This window comes from Epinephelus lanceolatus, chromosome 1, assembly GCF_041903045.1.
Source record: "Epinephelus lanceolatus isolate andai-2023 chromosome 1, ASM4190304v1, whole genome shotgun sequence".
Taxonomy (NCBI): Eukaryota; Metazoa; Chordata; class Actinopteri; order Perciformes; family Serranidae; genus Epinephelus; species Epinephelus lanceolatus.
The window spans coordinates 24738607-24760839 of NC_135734.1; the positions used below are offsets into that span (position 1 = coordinate 24738607).

At 40.1% G+C, this 22233-nt stretch overlaps 1 protein-coding gene across 3 annotated transcripts in view; it reads left to right on the forward strand.

Moving 5' to 3' along the window:
- The first annotated feature begins 9032 nt into the window (after nucleotides 1-9032).
- fgd5b (FYVE, RhoGEF and PH domain containing 5b) overlaps nucleotides 9033-22233 on the forward strand; it is a 30739-nt gene continuing 17538 nt past the window's right edge. For all 3 annotated transcript variants that reach the window (XM_033625903.2, XM_033625905.2, XM_033625904.2), the window contains exons 1-5: nucleotides 9033-9245; nucleotides 10465-12997; nucleotides 20725-20878; nucleotides 21367-21425; nucleotides 21534-21564. In XM_033625903.2, the coding sequence (XP_033481794.1) occupies nucleotides 9236-9245; nucleotides 10465-12997; nucleotides 20725-20878; nucleotides 21367-21425; nucleotides 21534-21564 (2787 nt within the window). In that variant the 5' untranslated portion in view covers nucleotides 9033-9235. The remainder of the gene's footprint in view (nucleotides 9246-10464; nucleotides 12998-20724; nucleotides 20879-21366; nucleotides 21426-21533; nucleotides 21565-22233) is intronic.

Genomic DNA, 22233 nt, shown 5'->3' on the forward strand with positions numbered 1-22233 from the left:
GTTGTATGGGAAATGGTGTTCTTCTAAAGTCAGCTAAAAACATAAATAAACAACAATATCAGATTGTTTTTATGACAAAATGACCCTCTTTTTCTAGATCCATGTAGCAAGCCAGACAACACTGGGTAAGGCTCTGTCCGAGAACTGGATTTTTAGTGATTAGTGTCATTATCTTAATCGATTGATAAAACAATTTTGGGTAGATTTATGAGTCTTGTGACTTACGCATGAGGAAGAGGCAGCACCTGAATAATAAGTAAGAGTTTAAAATGTGCTCAGTGCTGTCAGATCAGGTTGACGGTGAAATGTGACTGTCAGTGACTTTGTCTAGATTAAATGCTATAAAGGGAGGAGGCAATGTTTCTTGGCAGCACCGATGTCACTCTTGCCATCACATGGCCAGTATTGATTGTTAGATCCAGGGGCTGTTAAGGAGCTACTTGCATCTCAGTGTATCCCTTAGTAGAAGATTAATGTTTCCTCGAAATAAACAGAGTCTATCCTCCCTGTATTTCTCTTCATTATTAATGAAACTTTAATGGGCAGTTTGCCAAACCAAACCAGACATCTGATTTTAAACACACGGCAGATCCGACATTAATAAAAACGAGCACAAAAAGTGGCACCATTCCCACTTTACAAAAACCCCACTAACACTCACCAACATCTGGCTTTTTGTCCTTGGTGGGAAAGGTTACAATTGGCATTAATTCCTGGAATAAATTACTCTAGTATTTATGGGTACTTATCGGCTCTAGCTCAGATCGGTAGTGATGGCAATGTGACACCCGTGCAGATGCACAAAGATTCGCCCCATTTCCAGTGTCACTTCTGCAGCTCTTTGTTATCTCAATCACAAATCCCGTCCATCTCTGTCAAAGCAACACTCAAACATTGTTCCAAATAAGTCAGCAGTTTGAAAGAGAGACTAATATGTGAGACATGTTACAAAAAAAAAAAAAAAAAAAAAAAAAAAAAATCGCCCATGGCCCAAAACGCATTTTCCCTAGGCATCATTGTAAAAGAGACATCTGTAAACTGTTGACAGGACACCTCAAACTGCAAACAAGGTAATTATGACTCTTTCTATTATGCATTTTATTTTTTGATCCATGGAGGCTTTATAGTTGTAAAACATTCCTCAAGCCAAGTAAAGCTGTTTAAAAATCCATGATGTCACCACAATATAAACTCTATGAGCCGAGTGGGAACTCTTGGGCAGGGCCAGCAGGAGAAATGCTACTGTGCATATTCAGTGGGCTGCATACCGCAGAAGTAAATCCGGAAGCTAGAAACTTCTTGTTTTGGTGTATATGCCAGGTTAGCAACTCCAGTGGAATGAATAGGCACCATCTTAGGGTCCAGTGTGTTCTTATTGTTATATCATATAGTGGCCAGACTGTGAAATTACAACTTCTGGGTTCGTTGCGTGATGCCATGGGGCCCAAAAAGACTTTTTCCCATAGACTTACATTGTAAAAAAGACATCTGTAAATCAGTGGATACATGTTTTTGAGCATCACAACACCCACGTAATGACTCATTCCACTATCAGGATTTGATCCATTCGGTCCGATAACATTTCAAAATATAGAAGTGCCGCATGATTGAATCATTTAATCCCCATTCAAGTTAGCAGTGGGCTAAACTGGAAGGTAGCCGCTTGGCCAGCGAATGTTAGCCGCCAGATTTTGTTACCTTCAGTCAGAGCTAGGCTTATTGTTTCTGTCTTGATTCTAAAATAATCTAACTGGCTGCTAGATGTAGCTTCATGTTTACTGTACAGACATGAAAGTGGTGCAGTATCAATCTTTTTACCAACTCTTTTCTGACTGTTTTACAATAAGTGGAAAAAGTCAGATAAATTAATGTGCTTGTCCACTATATACAAATAGACACACAACATTTTTGACAGAGGGTCAGTTCAGGGTAATCCAGTGTGGTTTTAGAGAGATGTGTGATCTGGGCTTACATTGATATGGTCATTAGACTTATTGCTTCTTTTGACAACAACCTGATGGATGTTTTAGTTTCAGTTAACAGCTGCCGCTTAAATCAACAGTGGTCAGTTTGCTGGAAGTCAAAGCCAAAAAATAAATCTCAGTTTTAGTGTGTGTATATTAATGCTGCAGAATTTCTTCATCTTAGAAAATGTTAAAACCAGTTTATAAATACTGAACTCACAGGTATGTTGATAGTATCATTAAAAGAAAATGAAGAACTTCTAATCACCAATAACAGACACTTTTGCTCCATATTTAGTTAAAATATTTCCTTACAGCACAGATAACTTAATCACATCATCCTTTGTTTTTTGTAGTGAGTCAAAGCTGTACTGAATTCCAGTGGTGTAGGGTGGTTACAATGTCAGCATACATATTATCCAGCAACCATAGCATATCTGTATATGACAAAAGAAAAAAAAACATGGCGGCAATGGGTTTGCCTTTTCGAGGTAATATATAGTAAACCACAGGTGTATATCCAAGCAGGGCTGGAAACTTTTTTGTCCACCTGCCACTGTGGCTGGTGGGACTGAACACTATAAGCTTGAAAATTAAAACAAATTGTTGGTGTAAAGTTTGACAGAGGTGAACTTACCAGACCACTGTAGCCCGCTCTTCCTCTATGCTTGATGCTAGAGGCTTGAGGCTACATTAGCTCCCAGTATAATGCACAAATCTCTGACCAAACAGTCGCTGGTCAAGTTGCATTGTGGGTAATGTAGGCGCCAGGTCTTGGCAAGGAAGGAAGATATATGGAATAAAAAAAACAACGGCTGCGTCTGGAATGCACCACTTTTCCCTTATTTGTTTATCCTATAGGGGAGTCTACTGACATCCCTTATTAGTTGTAACCCACTCAAATGAATGTCATGAATTCGGACACTTATCACGGTAGTGGTTTGGAAGACCAGAAACATTTGCATTCCTTCAGCCTACTACCATCGTGATGGCAAGTATCAGCTGATGTTAGCTTAGACAACAATATTATCTTGGCTTCCGAACAACAGAAAGCAACAGACAATCCTGCAAGAGCCAGCTAACGCAAACCCCGCTATAGCTTTTTGACATCATTTTGCCTGCAAGATGAATCCTTTGCAAGCTGTATTACTGTTAGTGAATTTGCTGCTTCTCATAGGCGTGCCTCCACTCATTTGACAATACTGCTGTTTGGCCTTTTAGCCTGATGTACAGGGCGACGAATGGTAAGCAACATCAATTGCTGCTGCTGCTAGCTGTCTACTTTTTAGTTGCTAGGTGACAGAAATTAGCAATGCATTGTGGTATAGTTTTAATATTGTAGAGAGCAAATATATTCACTGGATATTACAGTGCACTGTGGGAAATAAGTGCCCTCGAATGTATTCTACAAAATTAAATTACAGTTCAGACACGTTGGAAAAAATAGCTGAGCACGTGATCGCACCCTAAAACATGAATAATGATTCATTCTGGACACAATTGATAAGTCTGATTCTGCTCCTTCAGTTTTTATCCTTTTTTTACAAAGGGGGGTTGGACAGTGTTATAGGAGTGCAATGCCACACCAGTGGAGTGCTCTTCTAGGTTGAAATCTACAAACACATGATGTTATTATAGATGGATACTTGTATAATTTAAAACTTTTTTCAATTTTTTCTGTACATAATAAATCTAATTTTTACAGCCTCCCTTTGTCAGAGCTTATCCCATTGTGCACTTGTCAGAAAGTTCTCACAGAAGAACAAAAACAACCCTCCAGCTGTGTTTTCTTCCTCGTCATAATGTGAAGGGGATCTAAAATTAGACAGCCATGACAACAGTTTTTTCCTGCGTCCTATTGGTTCAGATGCTCGACAGTTTACAGGTTCCAGTATCGCCAAAGACAACACAGGTCAACAATACTTTCCAAGGATACACTAATGTGCATCTGTGTCTTTTCTTTTTTCATCGCCTTTGTATTTTGTGGACCGTAATAGCCACTTAGCTTCTTTCATATTTCAGTTTGTCCTCATTGAAAACAAAAGGTGTGTTTATTACAGAAAACATCCACACACTTATTTTATTTGCAGCTAATCTGAATTAATTCACATCATTAATGAAGGTGAAGATTTAAGATTTTAGACCTAAAACCTTTATTTTCATGGGCCAGAATTCTTCTGATATAATACAAGTAAAAATAAAGTCGCTAAAAGACCAAGAGTGAGTCAGAAAAGGTCAAAGTGCCACTCTGTAAAAACCTAAACCTGTGATGATGTCAAAAAGTAGGACAATGAGGCGCAGAAAATAACTGGAATTATCCTTTAAGTTCGGCGACTACGCCCTCTGTGCTCCACTTCTGCTGAAAGAGTTGAAAACAGTCACAGGAAGGAGTATATCAAGATGGAGTTCCTTTTTTAAGCCCCAGTCTTATTGTTTCACCTCAGAGCAGGAGAGAGGAGGAGACGCACTCCTTCCTCGCCTGACGCAAACAGGAGACACACAGACAGAGATGGACCTCGGGGTTCAGACTGCACATGGCTCAAAGTGTTCTTCTGATCTGTTACTAAAACCATACTTACATTGTTCAATACTGTTACTGTACACATCCAATATATCAAGGCTGTATATGTGTCTGACCTGGATCTCATACATCCCAACCCTTTATGAGAGAGGTCTGTGTAGATAAAGGACAATTTATTGATTAGGTGCTGAACTGCAAATCGATAAATACACTCATTTATTTTGATTTGAAGAGGGGCACAGTCTGTTGTATTATAGTGCAGCACTCACGCATGTTCTGAAACACGGAGAAATCGCTTCTAAAAAACAGAATAAAATGATCCTATCAAGTATTGTCTGTGTAGTCTAATATAGCTTATTGCTCTGTCCCATAGATCTCCACTGTATGGCCAAAAAAAACCCCATTAAAAACGCAGTTCCTTTATTACGATGAACATGGACATTGTAATTTATTTTTTCAAATCCACAAAACATTGTCTTGTTGCTGTAAGTATTAATTAGAGCACCAGTTGTATAGAAAATAGTCCCCAACAAATTTACTCCTGTTTGGATAACGTTAGCTAAAAACTACAGCACCCATCTGTTTTAGGGAGTTGCTAAGTCTTTTATTGAAATTACAGTGTATATGTTTTGTGATTCATGTCTTAAGATTTACATCTTCCATCATCTTCCAACCTGTTCTCATTTCCAAGGCATCAAATATCCCTCAGCATGGGATATCAATGACAAAGGTACCCCAAGCGTCTTCATGAGACGCATTAGGCTTTCAACTCTGGACGCAGAAGCCGGCATGAAGTGCTCCAATTTTTGATTTTTTTTGTTGAGCTATGGGGCTGTTATACTCAACATGCTGTGGCCCCAAACTCTGCAGCCAGCTCACGATCTGCAGGGATAGTTTTAGCTTCTGGTCCATTTTTTACACGAGCTGCAAGTGAATCTGGCAGGAAAACACACTGATAATCTATTATAAACAATAAAAATTATATATTTGATCTGATTGTGATGAATTGAAAAATATGAACCCCATGCTTCCACATATTTGTCAGGTGTGTCCAAAGAGAGTGCAAGAGAGACGAATGGACACACACGTCACACACATAAGCAGACAGAGACAGAACTCACATGTCGCTTGCCAACTGGTGCAGAGATGCGCTTCTGGTTTGAATGACCAGGCAACTGCTGACGGGTGGGTGAGTGAGAGTTATCATAATGGGGTGCCTCTGTGTCCAGTGTGAACGGAATAAGCCACCTGCGGCAATACTTTATGCTAAAGGCAACTGATGTGACAACACATTCTCACTCCAACCTTGTCACATATTGACGTTTTGGTCATGGATTTCCACATCCACTTATGACATGTAAGGTACCCTGGGTGCATTGGTTGTTGACGTTCTAGGACACTGTGTCAAGTTCTGCCTGTTACATGCATTGTCTTCTTTCAAAATACACTTCCATTTTCACAGGAAATTTAATGTTTACATACTGTCTCTTTCAAAATAAACGCACTACGTCGGTACAACACTGCAAATTGACGTTTTTTTTTCCTTCGATAACAAACACACATGGATGGATTTAGGCAAGAAAAACACGTGGTTAGGTTTAGAAAAAAAGAACAGGGTTTGGCTTTAGAATCAGAACACCGCTCTCTCGGATAAAAGCTGGTCTTTGTTGGTCTTTGTTGGACCCAACCACCACCCCTCCCACTCAGACTTTTGTAGCCTTAACTTTAGTTTCCCTCCTGTTGCCGCTGGGCACCATCACCCTATAACGGCGACCGACCACATAACATACCAACGTTAAAGGACATCTTTTTTCATTGGTTTCTGACACTTGAAGTCACTGCCCAAGCCCCGGGTTACAACGACTTCAGAGTAAGACCGGGCTTGACGTGACATAGTATTAAGTGTGGGGAAAGCCTGTGTAGGGCGGAATGGAGGGGAGGTGAATTGGTCAAACAGGACTGGACTTTCATCCAGGAGACTGCAGTTTGTGTTTCATGTGAAACCAAAGTCACAGGTGTTTTTAATGTAACATTTTCATAACACACATACTTATTTTAACTTAAAACATGATCTTTTTCTAAACGTAACCAAGTAGTTTTGTTGTCTAGACCTAACTTTGACTGTAGTATTGAAGGGGAAACTACTACATTGTTTGTTCTGGTCTTTAAATTTGTTTTTTTTTTTGACGATATCAACATGCCTGACATACGCTTTAATCCTATCGTGTGTGTTGTGTGTGAGGATATCCCAAAACATGTTTTCAAACTGGCCATGTTTGTCAGAGGATCTGTCATTATTCTCTCACGCTGCAGGCTGCAGAGCTCACCTTCCTCCCCTTTATTGACTCAATATGAAAAGACAATTATCGCACCAACAAAAGGGTGGTCAAAGGTGCAGCCACATAATGTTTAGCAATGAGCCCAACACTCTGTTAGTGACAGTACTGTTTATAGTCTCAAGAGGAGCACACTGAAAGAAAATAGCATTCTGGTACCTCACTGTTCAAACTAATTAGGAGAGTTAGTGTGTTAATTTTTGTCTCAGGTTTCGCACTGGGTCATGTATGAACAGAGAGGGGCACAATGAACAGACAAAATATTTACAGTCATATGCCATCTGTAGGCAACCCTGATGTGCCTAGATTTCCTCATGTAGCTGAGGATTGATGTTTGACCTTAAAGTGTGATGCAGGAGAATATAAGCAGAGACTGTTGTGTTGTACAGACTCATCAGCATAGACAACCTCTGCATGCTGTCTGGGAAAGCTTCATTGTGCTGCTGGCCAGGATTAACCTCTCTCAGAGCCATTTGTAACGTACAGTATGAAACACTGAGATTACATCTAATCATGTTTCATGATCTGAAAAAGGGGCAATTGTTAGTCATAAGATCCCTTTTTCTCTTCCTGCTGCTGCACTGATCCTCCCTCAGAGCCACTCCCCACTGTAATGCTCCTGTTTGTTGCTTCTGAATCTGCGACACACAGCAGATATTTTTTATTGTAATAAATCTCCACCAGCTGACCACAATTCAAGAGTAAAAATAGCTTCCCTTACTTCACCCCAGTGAGTCAGAGTTAATGCACAGAGGGGTTAAATGTGAGCATGATGTCCATAAACTGCTAAGGATGTGAAGCTGGGCTGTGCAGGAAACAGGGAGTGCAGTTTCCTGTTATGTAGAAAAGAGCCTGTTGTGAACCGATCACACAGGGAGACCGGGCTGGTTCATCAATGACCGAGAGCTGATTTAAGATCACACATGCTGAGGTGTACCAAATACCTGCCCTTTGATGTGTCTTAATAATATTAAAGGTGTTGCGATGAGAGGAGATTTCCACTTGATTAAAGTTTCACTTGCACCCAGTAAGAAAGCCACTACCACACATTGGCTTAATGTAAACGCTCCATAACAGGAAAAAATGTCCAAGACATTTTAGTCATGAAAAGTCAGTGATAATGCATTTAGGAATAAGTGAAACAATTATATGAGACATGACAATAACTACATGAATGCCCAACTAGAAGATACTTGTTAAAACATTTCCAGAAAACCGATCCTTGCGGGGCTGCTTTGAATTTTTAGTTTGTGTATTTTATTTAATTATTTTTGTGTCAGTGTTGTTGTGCTGTTTTGTGTTAATCTCTGTGAAAACTCGATAAAAAGAAAATGAGAAAAAAAAACAACATTATTTTGATACCACTTTTCTAATAAGGCACCCACTATAAAAGGTTTATACGTTTTAACTAATGGCTTTGTTCATAGTTAACAAATAATTTACTGATGCTTTATTTATCAGTCATAATCCGTTAATAAGAAAAACTTCTGGGTTGCCAGGTTGTGAAAATCCTTTACTCTGTATTTACCCTTTCTATTTGGTAACAATGCTGTAGTAAATGTTGGCAATTCATTAATAAAAGCATCATTAAGTCATTATGAAATTATTTTCAGTCCATCAAGTCTGTCGTAGTAAATGTTGGTCAAACACACTTTCCACAACCTGGCAACCCGAAAGCTGTTTCTATTAAAGACCAACCTATAAAGCATTAGTAAACAATTTATCTACAAATAATAAAGTTAAAATGAGTTAAAATTAATCACTCAATGCTTTTATTGTCATTACATAGCTGTACAACGAAATGAGGTGTATCCAGTGGATACACACAGAAATTCACAGACAAGCAGACAAATTAAAGACTTAATACATAAGTGGTAGCATCATTTATATTATTCTATGCAGTCTGGTCTGTGATCTGGAAAAGTTCTTATTGACATGTTTTTATCATACATTTGGGGTAAAGTCGGTCCTTTAACTCACTTTACCACTGTCACAACATCCACCTCACATCCTCTGCAGCTTTAACATTTCCCTTTTGCTGCATATTAAAATACTAATCAGCCTTCAGCTGTAGGCTGATGTCAACATTTTCAACACTTGGCTGGCCCTGCTGCTGCTGTACCTCAGATCCTGGTCTCTGTGGTGTAATGCTGAGCGGATCGAGCTGTTTTTTTTTTTCTCCATTTGGTTTCCAGTCGCGTCCTGCGCGCTGTAGGACGCACAAACGATCAGCTGAGCAGCGTTTTCCCTCTCAGAGGAAGGTTAGACAGAGCTGTTGTTCAGTCACTCAGTCCCTCTCTCTGTGTGTTTGCACACTTCATCTGAGTTCCGCTCCGTTTTTACACGTTATTCAACATTTTGTGAACCGAAGCTGCTCCCGTGGACGAGATGTTGGAGACGGTCGCTTCGCAAAAATGAACACAGGTGAGATTTTTACTTAAAAGGACAAGGGGGTTTGAACCAAAGCCTGTTATCCACTGTGTTCTCGGTATTTAATGTATTGTGAGCACATGAGTAATAAGCATTTAGTTGTGTGTTTTCCTATATTTTACTTTTTTGTACATTCCTGTGAATAGATGGTGAATCCAGCGGTAGCAACAGGATGTGTTAACAAACCAAAGTGTGTTTAACGCAATGTTAGGGCAGTGTGATGTTGGTCAATCATTCACTTTATACCTTTCTGACAGAAAAAAAGGAGCTTTTAACGTGATTTAGCTCCAATAGCGCTCATTTGGTGTAAAAACTCAAATAAACATTGCAGTCATACACAGATCTAAACAACTTAAAATATATTTTCTAATTTTGGGAGTAGATACTCAAATATTATGCCTTATTTCCTTAGCTCAGGTCTTTCACTTAAAGTAGACATATGAGTTAAACGTATTATAAAATATCCATTACTATAGGTGTGTGTGTGTGTGTGTGTGGGGGGGGGGGGGGGGGGGGGGGGGTGTCACAGAGGGCATGTCCCCCTCAATAATTACAACATGAGCATTAAAACATGAAAGTAGCAAAGGATCAGCACTTTTACTTTGACAAACTTAAAGATGCAAAAAAGGCACAAATCCGCGCATAACAATTTACCAGAATGCAGAAAATTAAGTGTTTGATACTCCAAATTTTCCCAAACCCCGTTTAATTCGTGAAATCTACGCCCTTGCATGAATTAGGCTACAGGTGTTGCCCTTTTGTCACTGTATATACAGTAAAGTCTTTTTCTCAAAGCAGTAAATGCAGCCTGAGAGGGGTTTCTCTCACTTGAATCACAGGAAGTGAGTCAGGGAAATCCCTTAGATTTTTTGGTGTTCTTTCTCAAAGGATGTAGAATTACTCATTTAAGTCCATTATTATGTCTTTTGATAACCAAATTTTTAGCTTGAGTAGCTCTGTCTGGAAAGTTTGAGGAAATCTTCCAGCTGACCTACGCTTGGTAGGTAGGTCTCTGATAAATACTATGTGCAGTTTGTGAGGAAAATTATTTAAAAAAATAATCATCTAAATGTGGCGTTTACATGCACACTTATGTTTTTATAATGTGTGAAGTCAGTGAGCAGTTCTAGGTCACAGGGACACAATACAAATGACCTGTATGCTATTTTAAAGCGCGTAATCTTACAGTTTCCTTTTCCTGTTGTTCTTTCAGACTGCACCAAGCCTTCTGTTGCTCCAAAGCCAAGATTTGTTTGTCACGCCAGCCTGAGGCTGCCCTCCCCTCTCATGTCTACAGCCAGGGGTCCCAAACCTTCTATAGCCCCAAAACCTAAAGTCACACCACAGCTTAATGGCAACCAGGGAGGATGCATCAATGGAAGCCTGCTAACTTCAGATGGCGAGGTTGACGAGGAGCACGAGACAGAGAACGGTTTAGACAAAGTGGCTGCAGACAGGTTGGCAACGGAGAAAGATTTCAACGCCTACATCCTCAAATCACCACAAAAAGATGTTCCGGGGGTGGAGGATGGAGAGGAGGAAAAGGAAGAGGAAGAAGACGTGATTCAGAAGATGGATGAGGACTGGAGGTTAACTGACAGCGCTCTAACAGAGGAGGTAGACTCCCTGGAAACACTTTGGGTTAGTGATGCTGGACTTACAGCTGACTCGGAGGATGTGGTGGAGATGGTTGACACAGATGTGACGGAGGACATGGATGCCGAAGGTTGCGACGCAGGCGAGGCGCTGGCTGACACAGATGGCATCTCAGTGGGGAACATTTCTGTTAATAGCATTGATGAAGAGGCAGGCTGCTATTCCTCTAAAAGTGGAGACATGAGGGAGAGGCAGCTCCAGATTAAGGAGGATGAAGCAGGTGACTGTACAGCAGATGATTTAACGGAGTCTCTCACAGATGAGCCTGGTCTCTTGAGCAATGAAAACATGAAGGACACTGATACACAGGTTTTACTAACAGATGTAGGGGAGAAAGAAGAGGAGCCTGCTCCTGATTGTGGCATCACTTGTAACATCCTGAAGTTTAGATGTTGCCATAAAATGAAGGAAAAGGGCGAAAACCTGCAGAACTTTTATGACTTGATCCCTGAAGAGCAAAAACATGTCTGTGACACAACTGAGGAAGAAGATGATCCAACTCACGAGCCTTATTACATCTCTTCAGAGGACATTATTAACAGAGAGATGATGCTAAGGAATAACAAAGCTCACGGACTACCACCCAGTCCACTTTCATCTGTGAATCACAGTGGAGCATCAGCTGGGAAATATGAGGGAACAGCAGAAAATGGACAAACAGAGTGTGTGTCCTCTGAGGATTATGTGGATGTTAGTAAGAGTCTTCAGTACTGTAGCTACAACAGTGATGAAAACAAGGTGAGAACCTCTCAGAAAAGGACCGTAGAACCTAAAGCTCGGACAGCAGAGGCCTTGCTCGATCATCATCCGAGATTCAGATTGGTGTCCATCTCAGTGCCGACGGACACCGACACCTCGCTGACATCTTCTTTCTCTGAAAGCCAGCTGATTTCCCCGAGTGACTCTGTCTTTGAGGAAGACCTAGAGGGTCACATAGTGCCATTTCTGGATGACACTACTGACACAGAGCAGGACATCAGTGATGAACATGTGTACGAGGAACCAGGGCACAGCTCAGAGGGCGAAAATGTTTTTCCCTTCCATAAGAGGACAACAGACATGCGCTCCCACTCACTGTCACACTGCAATAATAATAATGTGGCTGAGATGGGAGGGAAGTTTGTTCAGAGGCCCTACATGAGTGGGTTTGGACAACCTGCGCTGAGCAGCAGCCCCATGTTGAGCTCAATGCGGCCCAAGAGCTACAGCAAACCCCACTATCTGTCCCTGTATCCCCGCTCCCTCTCCATGGAGGGACAGGACATGCCTCTGGGTGTCTACAGCTACAGGGAAGGATCCCCAAGACAGGGAGGTGCCATTTGTTCATCTGGAAGCTTCTCACGCTGCTCACCTCTGTCGTCCAGCGGAATGTCCACTCCGACGTCCGTAGTGGACATTCCTCCTCCCTTTGAGCTGGCCTACATCACCAAGAAGCCCATCACAAAGAGTTCCCCCTCACTCCTCATCGAAGGAGACTCATCGGAGAAAAACAGGAAAAAGAAATCCTCCATTAAGCGTTTCCTGATGCTTAAATTTAGGCGGAAAACAGAGAGCAAACCTGTAGTGGATGTTAATCCGTCCTTGTTCAAGCCCTCACCAGAGTCCAACCACCACGCGCCCAGCAGACTACTGGATCTAGATAGATGCAGCATCAGTAGCTCTCCACAACTCAACTCACGCTCCACTTGTAAACCTGTTCCATCCGAGCCGACCCCCACCTTCTTGCTCTACCAGGAAAGCAAAAGAAAAGGGAGCTCTGTGGCCTTTCTCAATCGCAGCGTCGTCCGGGTGGAGTCTTTTGAGGACCGCTCCCGCATGCCTTTCACACCCCTTCCCCTGACCAAACCTCGCTCCATCTCCTTCCCCAACACAGATACCTCAGACTATGAGAATGTTCCCGCCATCAGCTCGGATTACGAGAACCTTCAGGTCCCACAGCGGAGGCCCGTCCGACAGCCACCGTATACAGACTTCTTTGACCGTCCCAGTCGGGTACTGTCCTCTGCCAATGAGACTGATGGTTACGTCGACATGAGCAGCCTCCCTGGGTTCAAGAGTAAAACTCAGTCACCTGAACAGGAAACGGAAAGGTACGTAAATGAGACGACAAGTGTCCACAGCCATGTGAGGTTGTACTTGAACTACATGCTAACCTGCTGTTCAGGAACACATCTCTGTCCCCAGGGTCCTATGTTTCAAAGTTCAATATTCTGTTAACGCACATTACCCCTTTGTGTTCTGGTTGACCTTTGACCAGTTGCATATGTCTCTCACCTAATGCCACTTTCAGGTCACTTTATAGTTCTAAGATAGCTTTGGTTTGCTCTCACGCATTAATGTCAAGACATAATAGACTGAGAAATAAGTTAAAATTTATGAATAACAATGTTTATAGAGGTTTCCAAATCTTTTTTTTCCAACCTTAAATTGGGTGGAGAGATAGTAGATGAACTTATGTTAATACTATTCCTAGACTTCTTTTCTAATGGTAACCTGTTTGGAAATGAAAATAGTTGGTTGTTATGGATCTCTCACCTTAGCATGACCCTGGGCCTCTTTTCTAATGGTAACCTGTTTGGGAATAGCAATAGTCAACTGCTACTGATTTCTGAACCCTATTTTTTATATGTATATATATACATATACATATATATATATATATATATATATATATATATATATATATATATATATTTCTCCTTTTTCATCTGTTTTTTTCTCATGTCTTTAGAGTTCAAATGTGTCGGGGAGTTGTTCTTTATACAGACAAGTTACTATTATCTAGACTAAGACCTGAGCCTGTGCAATTTTATGGCTCTCAGTGCCATAATTATAGTCCCCTAACCTTACATCGAGCCCTTTTAACATTTAATCAGTAGTGGTAATAGCAGCTGTAGATATCAACAATTGCTTTCTCTCAAGTCAACGAATCCAAAATGCAGTTTTTACTAGTAGCAATTCTAATCAAAGATATCAACAGTTCATTTCTCAGTAGTCAAAATGTTGATTCTTGTTATCAACAATTGATTTATTACTAGTGAATATGTTAATTGTATATACCTATAATGTAATTACAACCAATTAACTTTTACAATTGACTTCTATTCAAACTTAATTGAAGATATTTGTACTATAATTATCATAGTGCATGCAAATAGGGTCGTGTTTACTGTGATCATGAGAAGAGTCCATTTAAACATCCTCTTCATGTGGTATTTACAACCTCATAAGTGGAAATTTTGTGAAAGCTCCAAGTTCACGAGTTGTGACGTGTTTGCTGACCTTTTCAGAAATGGTGCAGCCCATGGACTCTAATTTTTTTGACAGACTCTAGGTTAATATATTGTAATTTCAGCCATGTAGTGTTGTTCTTAATAACTTATAATATGTCTGAGGAAAATGTTGATATTCCCAGTGGCCTCATCTTTTTCCTCTGACACTTTGTCTTTGCGTTATTTGCATTATGTGACTTGCTCGTTATCTTGCTAATTTGTTAGCCTTGGTGGCTTCTAGACGTCGACAGTAATGATGCTACCATTGCTTAGTAGCCGTGCTCTCATGACTCAACCACTTGAATACCAAGCATGTCATGTACATGGCTTCCCAGGTTGTGTCTACAAGCTCACAAGTTGCATTTAAACGCAGCATCAGGTGTTACAATTCCAAGTCGACGTATCCATAATGTTTCTTTGAGTAGTTGCAGTTATAATCAATGATATCTACAACTCAGTTTTCACTAGTCAAAATATTATTTCTTGCTAACCTAACCCATGTCATATTAAGTGAATACAGATCTTGGGAACATCTTTCTCAGGGTCCCATTACATATATAGAGCTGGAGAACATGGGAATAACCCCTGCTGGGTAATAAGCAGTTTTACTGTTTATCATATTCATCATAGTTTAGCTGTTTGGTTGTAAATCAAAGGAGTGGACAATATGAAATTTTGTTCTGATGATGGTGCTAGAGAAAAAGTCTTAGAATCACCAAAGTCATTGGGATTCATCCTCTGGGGCACATGGACGTCTGTACAAAATGTCATGGCAATCCATCCAGTAGGTGTTGAGATATTTCAGTTTGCACTACAGTAATGGACTGGCTCTGTGTGTGCCCCTAAAACTTTTTATCTGTGTCCAGGATGTGTGTTCATGTAGATTGATGCAGCTGGACATGATATTCGTGATCGTTGCCATCTTTTACACCGAGCACAAGTCTTTTTTATTACTGCTTGGCCACTGTGTAGGTTTAACTATGCCCCCGGGGAGCAGGATTTATAACTATTTATTATGTTGAGTCCCCTGACGCTGCGATCGCACAGACATGGAAGTGGTGATCAGTTGTAGGGAGGACAGTGCAGTAGCTTCTCTCTTGATGTGTCTGTGTGTTGTTGGGGCATGTTAAGTAGTAGAGGATGAAATGCTTGAGGTGGTGTTGGAGGTGGTCTCTTCAGATTTAAGTGAAAACAAGCTGGTTTCATTCATAAATCATCTTTTTAAGGATGTAAAAAACATCCCCTGTGTTGATGCTGCAGGTAGATCCTCTCACCTCCCTGCTTTGGTGTTATTTGTTGGTATGATCAGCCATGCTGCGCTGACATTAACCCATCCCCCCCTGCATTCCTGTTAGCTGTGCCCATATCATACAGGCCGCTCAGGATGATTAATAGTCAGAGCATTTTGGAGTCATTGCTCTTCTCCAGCTAGTCAGGAACAACAGGCCGAGATAAGATCTCAGTATGTTCTGTAGTCAGCAGTTGTTCACTGCAGTGCTTCCCTCTCATCATGTTTACCATCGCAGTTGTGTGTGCAAAAAAATCTGTACAACAGAGGCTCTAAAATACTGTGAGGACAGAAATTTGATATTGATATTCACTCTTTTGTATTTCCTGAAGTATTTAAACAGACGTAGTACACATAGATAAAAATATGTACTGTAAAACTTCAGTTATAGCCCAGGCTATTATTTGCTTAAATCACTGAAATCATCAGGCCTATATTTGGGACAGGCCTTTAATTCCTTTCACATAAAATTGTTGCTCAGAAAAGGTTGGGAAATACGGTCAAATTGTTTGTTTAAGCCAGTATCAATATTAATTGTTTAAAAATTAGGCTTCAGATAATATATCAATTATGAATCCTTTTAAAACAATACTCACAACTTGGATCTAATTGAGACAGGTATTTATCCGTCAAAATGTGTAGCCACACCAGGCTAGTAAAAGAGACTGGGTGTTTAACTGTCTAGGCTTTTAATTGAAGTTTTACGGTAAATCTATCCTCTTCTGTTTTTAAGTTTGAGAAGTGTTTTGGCATGCTTTTTGTATGTGCATGTTAATTTATATCTTATTTTATTCCATTATTAGAAGAGTATGTGATTTTTTTTAATTTAGCGTATTTAGTTTAAATCATACTTAAGTGATATTACTGTACAGTGTAATTTGCATGTTCTTTTACATGTATATAGGTAAATATCAGCCTGCGCAGACCTGCTGGGTTCACAATGAACATATTTGAACTGGCAGTATTCAGATTTTAGATATTTGTTTGTAGTTTGTAAAAGGTTTTGACTACTTGAAACCATTTAATTAGAGAGTAGGAGTTTGTGTTCACTTTTACTTAAGTTACTTTTACTTAAATGTTTACTTAAAGTTACTTAAAGTTACTTTTACTTAAATGTGTGTATGAGTAGAGCTGAAACAATTAAGTAATTGACAGGAAAATAATTGGCAACATTATGAAGACTGATTAATAATTTCACTTTCAAGCACTCGTTTCTCCATTGGGAAGATGGTTGGCTTTTCTGTGTTCTATATTATCATTCTAATCAAGCAATTTGATTATGCTAAAGGCAACTGTGATGATTTTTTTCACTCATTTCAGATATTTTATAGACCAAATGATTAAGAATAACTTTTTGTTATAGTTGCTGAAACTATCACTATATTCACACAGCAGTACATGAGACAGATGATCTGTACAAAAAATCATGTCACTCTGCCTCCTTATATTGCTTATAATAGGCTTGTTGCACGTGAATAAAAACAACCAGTCAGAGCAGAGGAGTCTCTAAAGCAGCTGTCAATCATTTCAATCATGGCTCATGAACTTCAGTCAAACTGTCAAACTAGGCAGCACTGATCAAATATGAATCAAGATTCTGTTACTGCAATGCCTATCTCTCACCTTAAATGTTTCCAGAAACATATTTTACTGTAATGTTGCGCTGTAAAATGAGAAAAGTCATCCGGCCGGTGGGCAGTGCTTGGTGCTTAGGTCAGCTGTTTCCAACATGGCAGCCGGGTTACAAACTCATTTTCAAACTCATTCTCATTTTACAGCTAAACAGTACACTTAAACAGTGGTTCCCAACTGGTTCACCCACGGGGTACAAATATCTCCTTAGTCATTCGTTCAAGGGCCACACAATCAAATATATTCAGCGTCATGCTTGTGTCATACTTGTTTGGCCATGTCTCAAGCTAGTTTGCTGTCACTGTTAAGTAGCTATTTGTTATTCGCTCACTCTACAGCAGAAAAAAGCACTTCAAAATAAAACCTCTGTGCTGGAAATTCACTGTACATAAAAATAAAGTGTGTTTTTTACAAAGTTGATACATTCGCAAGTCACTTGCAGTCCATTCAGAATGGACCCACAACCCACTTTAGGACCATGACCCACAAGTTGGGAACCACCGCACTAAAATATGTTTATGAAAATAGCTGAGGCAAGAAACTGGTGAGATTGGTTGTTTTTGTTGCACTGCTGTAGACTTAAATGCTACTAGAAGCAGTAAAAGAGGAGAGGGTACATATCTGTCTCATAAAATACTTTCAGATTATAGTGACACTTTTAGCAGATATGACACAAAGTTATGTTCATAAAAGTCACCAACTATAGCTTTAAATGATTAACCAAGAAAATAAATTGAATCTATAATGAAAATAGTGATTAGTTGGAGCCTTACCTCTGGGCTCACTGCCCCAGGTCCACTCTGCTGAATTATTAATGTCTGCCAAAAACAATTTTGTTATTACATGCAGATAAGACAAAATTACTGTATACATAAAAAAGGTGCCTTCTTATCTTGCACTTAATTCCTCCTGGGTGCCATGTTTTGTCATTATTGTATTGCATATTTTGCATACTATGCAGCCATGGTCTTGAATATATAAAATCTTAATATAAATCTGAAAAAGACACTTGTTTCCCCCAAACTACTGTTAATGCAAATTAGAGCAGGTGAAGTTTGCAAAAACACTGGACACCTCGTTTATCAGCTCTTATTTATATTGTTGCCTCTCTATCACAAAACACTAGACTGCAAAAGTTACACACCTCTGTGTAGGAACTTGAGCTTAATAGTGTAATACTAAAAAAAGACAGCAGTCAGATTTTAATTTTCCACACTTTGAGCTTCCAGCGAATGCAGCGCCTGTAATGACAGCAAAGCAGTATCGGGATGGTCAGCAGTCAGTGGCTGAGGCTGTTAGCTTTGCAGTGGCCTGAAGGGGCAATATTAGCAGCTCATAGTTTGGAGATCATTGGCCCCATCACTATCACCGGAACAAATAGGCTCACTGTCGAACCTGAGGCAAAAAGAAAATGGATAATGTTTTATCTCCTCCTGTAATTTATCTCCATAGATTTCGCCCTAAGCTTTCATACAACAAAGCAGGACTGTGAGAAGTGACAGAGGCTGTTTCTGTGGGAGTGATATAAAAGCCTAATATAGAAACTGAGCATGTAGTTTGTGGTTGAAACACCCCCTGGTGCCTCCTCCAAAGTTTGATCCGGTGAGCAGTAATGGGCCATGCAGCTCTAATGTGTGCGATGCAGAGAGCTGAACTGCTCACATATGCCGTTCATACGTAGCTAATTTACATCTCAGTGGGGTTAAATCCACCGGTGCTTGGAGTGAAACATGGCAGGAACATTGGCAAAGCAATTGGTCACAGAGAGGACTACTGCATCACTACTGTAACTTAAGGACCTGTTTTTATTTGCATAACTTACACTCCCCACTGAGCCGCAGCCATTAACATATTCATTTGGGCTCCCTGCAGAAGAGAATCTCGTAGCATAAAATACCGACACGCGTCCCTGGTTGGGTACAGTTGTCACCGCAGGCCTTTCAGGATCAGTTTATTGGTTTCTCTGGACCGGAAATGTTTTATCTGTTCACATTTGCTTATAACACTGAATATGTTTATTGTAGTGATATTTCAATGTAGCTCATAGATCATAAAGGGCCGTAAAGATGGCTTGGATGGTTAAATGAAATTCATTTGATTTATTCACACATGGATGAAGATTTGGGGACAGAAGACAGTTCATATTATAAAACCACTGAGTCATCTGTGGTAACAAAGAGCAAACAAACTGCCAGTGGTTCCCAACCTAAGGGTCTGGACCCCACCAAGGGCTCACAAGATAATTAAAGAAAACTGAAAAAGAAGAACATATATTTCTCTCATACAAAGATTTTGTTACCTTAGGACAGAGCCAGGCTAACAGTTTCCCCCTGTTTCCAGTCTGTGTGCTAAGCTAAGATAACAGGCTGCTGTGGCTTCATATTTACAGTATGAGGAGAGTATCTATTCTCTCATCTAACTCTGCTGGGGAAGTTAAAAAAAATGTTGAACTACTCCTTTTAAGGGTAACATTATTTGCCCATGTTTTATGTCTAAGTGACTTATAGGGACAACATTTTTTAAATTTAGTCCAGTATTGAGTGAAAGCGCTGCAGCCGGCAGCCATGAAACTGGCTGCAGTGTAACCAGCTGGGGGAGTAGCGCACTCTCAATGTACGTCCACTAAAATTCAGATTATTATTGTAGGTGTCTGACAACGTTATGGGACTGATCTCTACAGAGACAGACCTTTTTGGTAGTGAATAAGATCACTTTGTTTAACCAGAAAATGCCCCTATATTGCACTCACCAAACCCACCAGACTCTGTTTAAATAAATAGTAATTTTAGTGTGTATAGAGCCATGATATTTTCACATCTAACTGGATTAATTAAGTGTTAATTTCCACCATGCCAGAGTTTGTGATTGTTAGAGCAATTGAAAAATGAACAAAGACAGTGTTTGTGAGTTTTATTTTGTTTCTATCGACTTATAATGAAGCATGATTTACAATGCTAAAATTAGTGTTTATTTAGATGGAGTCTGGTGGCTGTGGTGATAGCGATCTGTGGCTGTTTCTGGTTAAACAAAAAGGTATATCTCTGTAGGGATTCTTTCCATAAGTCGTCAGACACTTAGAATAATAATCTGATCATGAAAGTTGCAAGCACAAACACTTTGAGTGGATGTACATTGTGGATGCATATTGGCCTGAGTGGTTACATTGCGGCCTGTTTTGCAGCTCCCGACTGCAGCCTTCTTTAAATACTGGACCAATTTTAAAAACTGTTGTTCCCATTAGTCACTTAGACACAGAAATGTGGGAAAGTAGGGTCCAGGTTAAAAACACCTAAAGCACTCTTTCAAATTAAACATTCTTAGAGGAAAAAGTCACCCTGTGGTTGACGCGTTGAACAGTCATGTCCACACCAAAGCCATAACTTGTGACTGGGGGAGGAGTTAGGAGTTTATAAGACACCAGTATGACTTGGAGTTGGTGGTGAATTATTCCACAAGATGCATCTACTTTTCTACACAGTTAGAGTTTTGCAATCCATCATGCAGACAGCCTATGCAACTGAGTTTGCTGCTTGACCCACAGTAGTTATAACCTCCTGTTTACTTCCTGTATGCATTTATGGTATGCATGCTCTGTTTCACCAAAGCATCCCTGCTTTCTCACCAGTGCCTACACAGAAGCCTACAACGTGTGTTCAGTGGCAGCTTCTCCACAGTCTGTCTCAGTGGGCGATGTTGTGCGAGAGACGGTGCGTGAGGAAGACCAAGGACGCACCTCTGAGGAGGAGGAGGGTGGTGCAGACTGCATTTATGACAGACAGGTTAGTTCTGAAAAATGTGTGCTGAAATAGTGTAGAGGTGGAAATAAATATTTATACAACAGAATATAAGATTGCTGTTGTGAAATTTCAGACATCATATGAAATGTATTGTTTGTTAATTAACTGATTATGTTCAGTCTGTTTTTACCAAAGGACTGATTTAACTGATTTCATTTGTTTTGTGTCACTTTTTTCCAAATGGCAAAAATAACGACCTATTTGAAGAATAAAATCTGTACAAAATAAAACAAAGTGAACTGTTTTTCACCTTGGGCAATTGCAAAATTGCCCTCACAAGCCAGGATTTTAATGTGGGTTAATGGAGGTTAATGGGCTACCACAGGTCTGTCCTCATTATTTAGAATTTGATTGCCCCTTAGAGGCGATGTTTAGAAGGGAGCCAGCCATATTTGTTGAACTGGTGCCAAAATGCTTCAGCTCTCCCTAACCCTGGGCTTATTACAAGTAAATAATATGATTGTCCACAGCCCGACGGCCGATCCAGAGCCTTTTACATCGCCAAAGAGCTGGTGGATACAGAGAGATTGTAAGTTACATGTAAACTAATTTCCCTTGTCAAACATCTCTGCTGATCAAAGCTAAACAGGTTCCCTTCACATCCTTGTTTGACTGTGTTTTATTTCTCTGTCCACAGACATGTGAAAGCCCTCAAGCTCCTCCAGGAAGTAAGTGATGCATTTATATTCTTTTTAAATTCAATTTTGCAATAGCATTCTCATTAATGTATCTATATGTTCTCTATGGTAGGGAATTACAGTCGTTTCTACAGTTTGAGCTCTGTATGAATTCACTTTTATTAAATGCTGTTTATGTTGTCTGTCTGAGTAGATCCACTGAGCACAAATGCTCATTTACAGGAGCATTTGCTTGACACTCGTTCACAGGGATAGGTATTGAGAATCGGTCCAAACTTGGTAGCAATTCCTGACTGGTCAGTACTTAAATATTGCTACGCTCCTGGACAAACAGCACTGCTATTGGTATTTATGTAACAATAATTAATTCTAACATAGGTCGGATTTTTAAATTTCTAACCATCCCCTAATGATGACCAAGCTGCTGACGTCAGGTGATTATGTTTGACATTGCCTAACTCACTCCATGGTCATGATTTGTGCTCTGCTGTCATGGCTGACAAGACAAAATTATAGACTATAAAAATGATGGACATAGCTACCGTGATGTCACCCATTGGTTTGTGGACTCCAGTTTTGAAGCCTCAAGTTTGGCATTTTGACTGTTGTCATCTTGTCTTTTTTGGGCCAGAAGTGACATCCATCCTACTAGTTCACACCTAAAAGTTGCACATGACAAACACAGTCTGAACTGTTGGT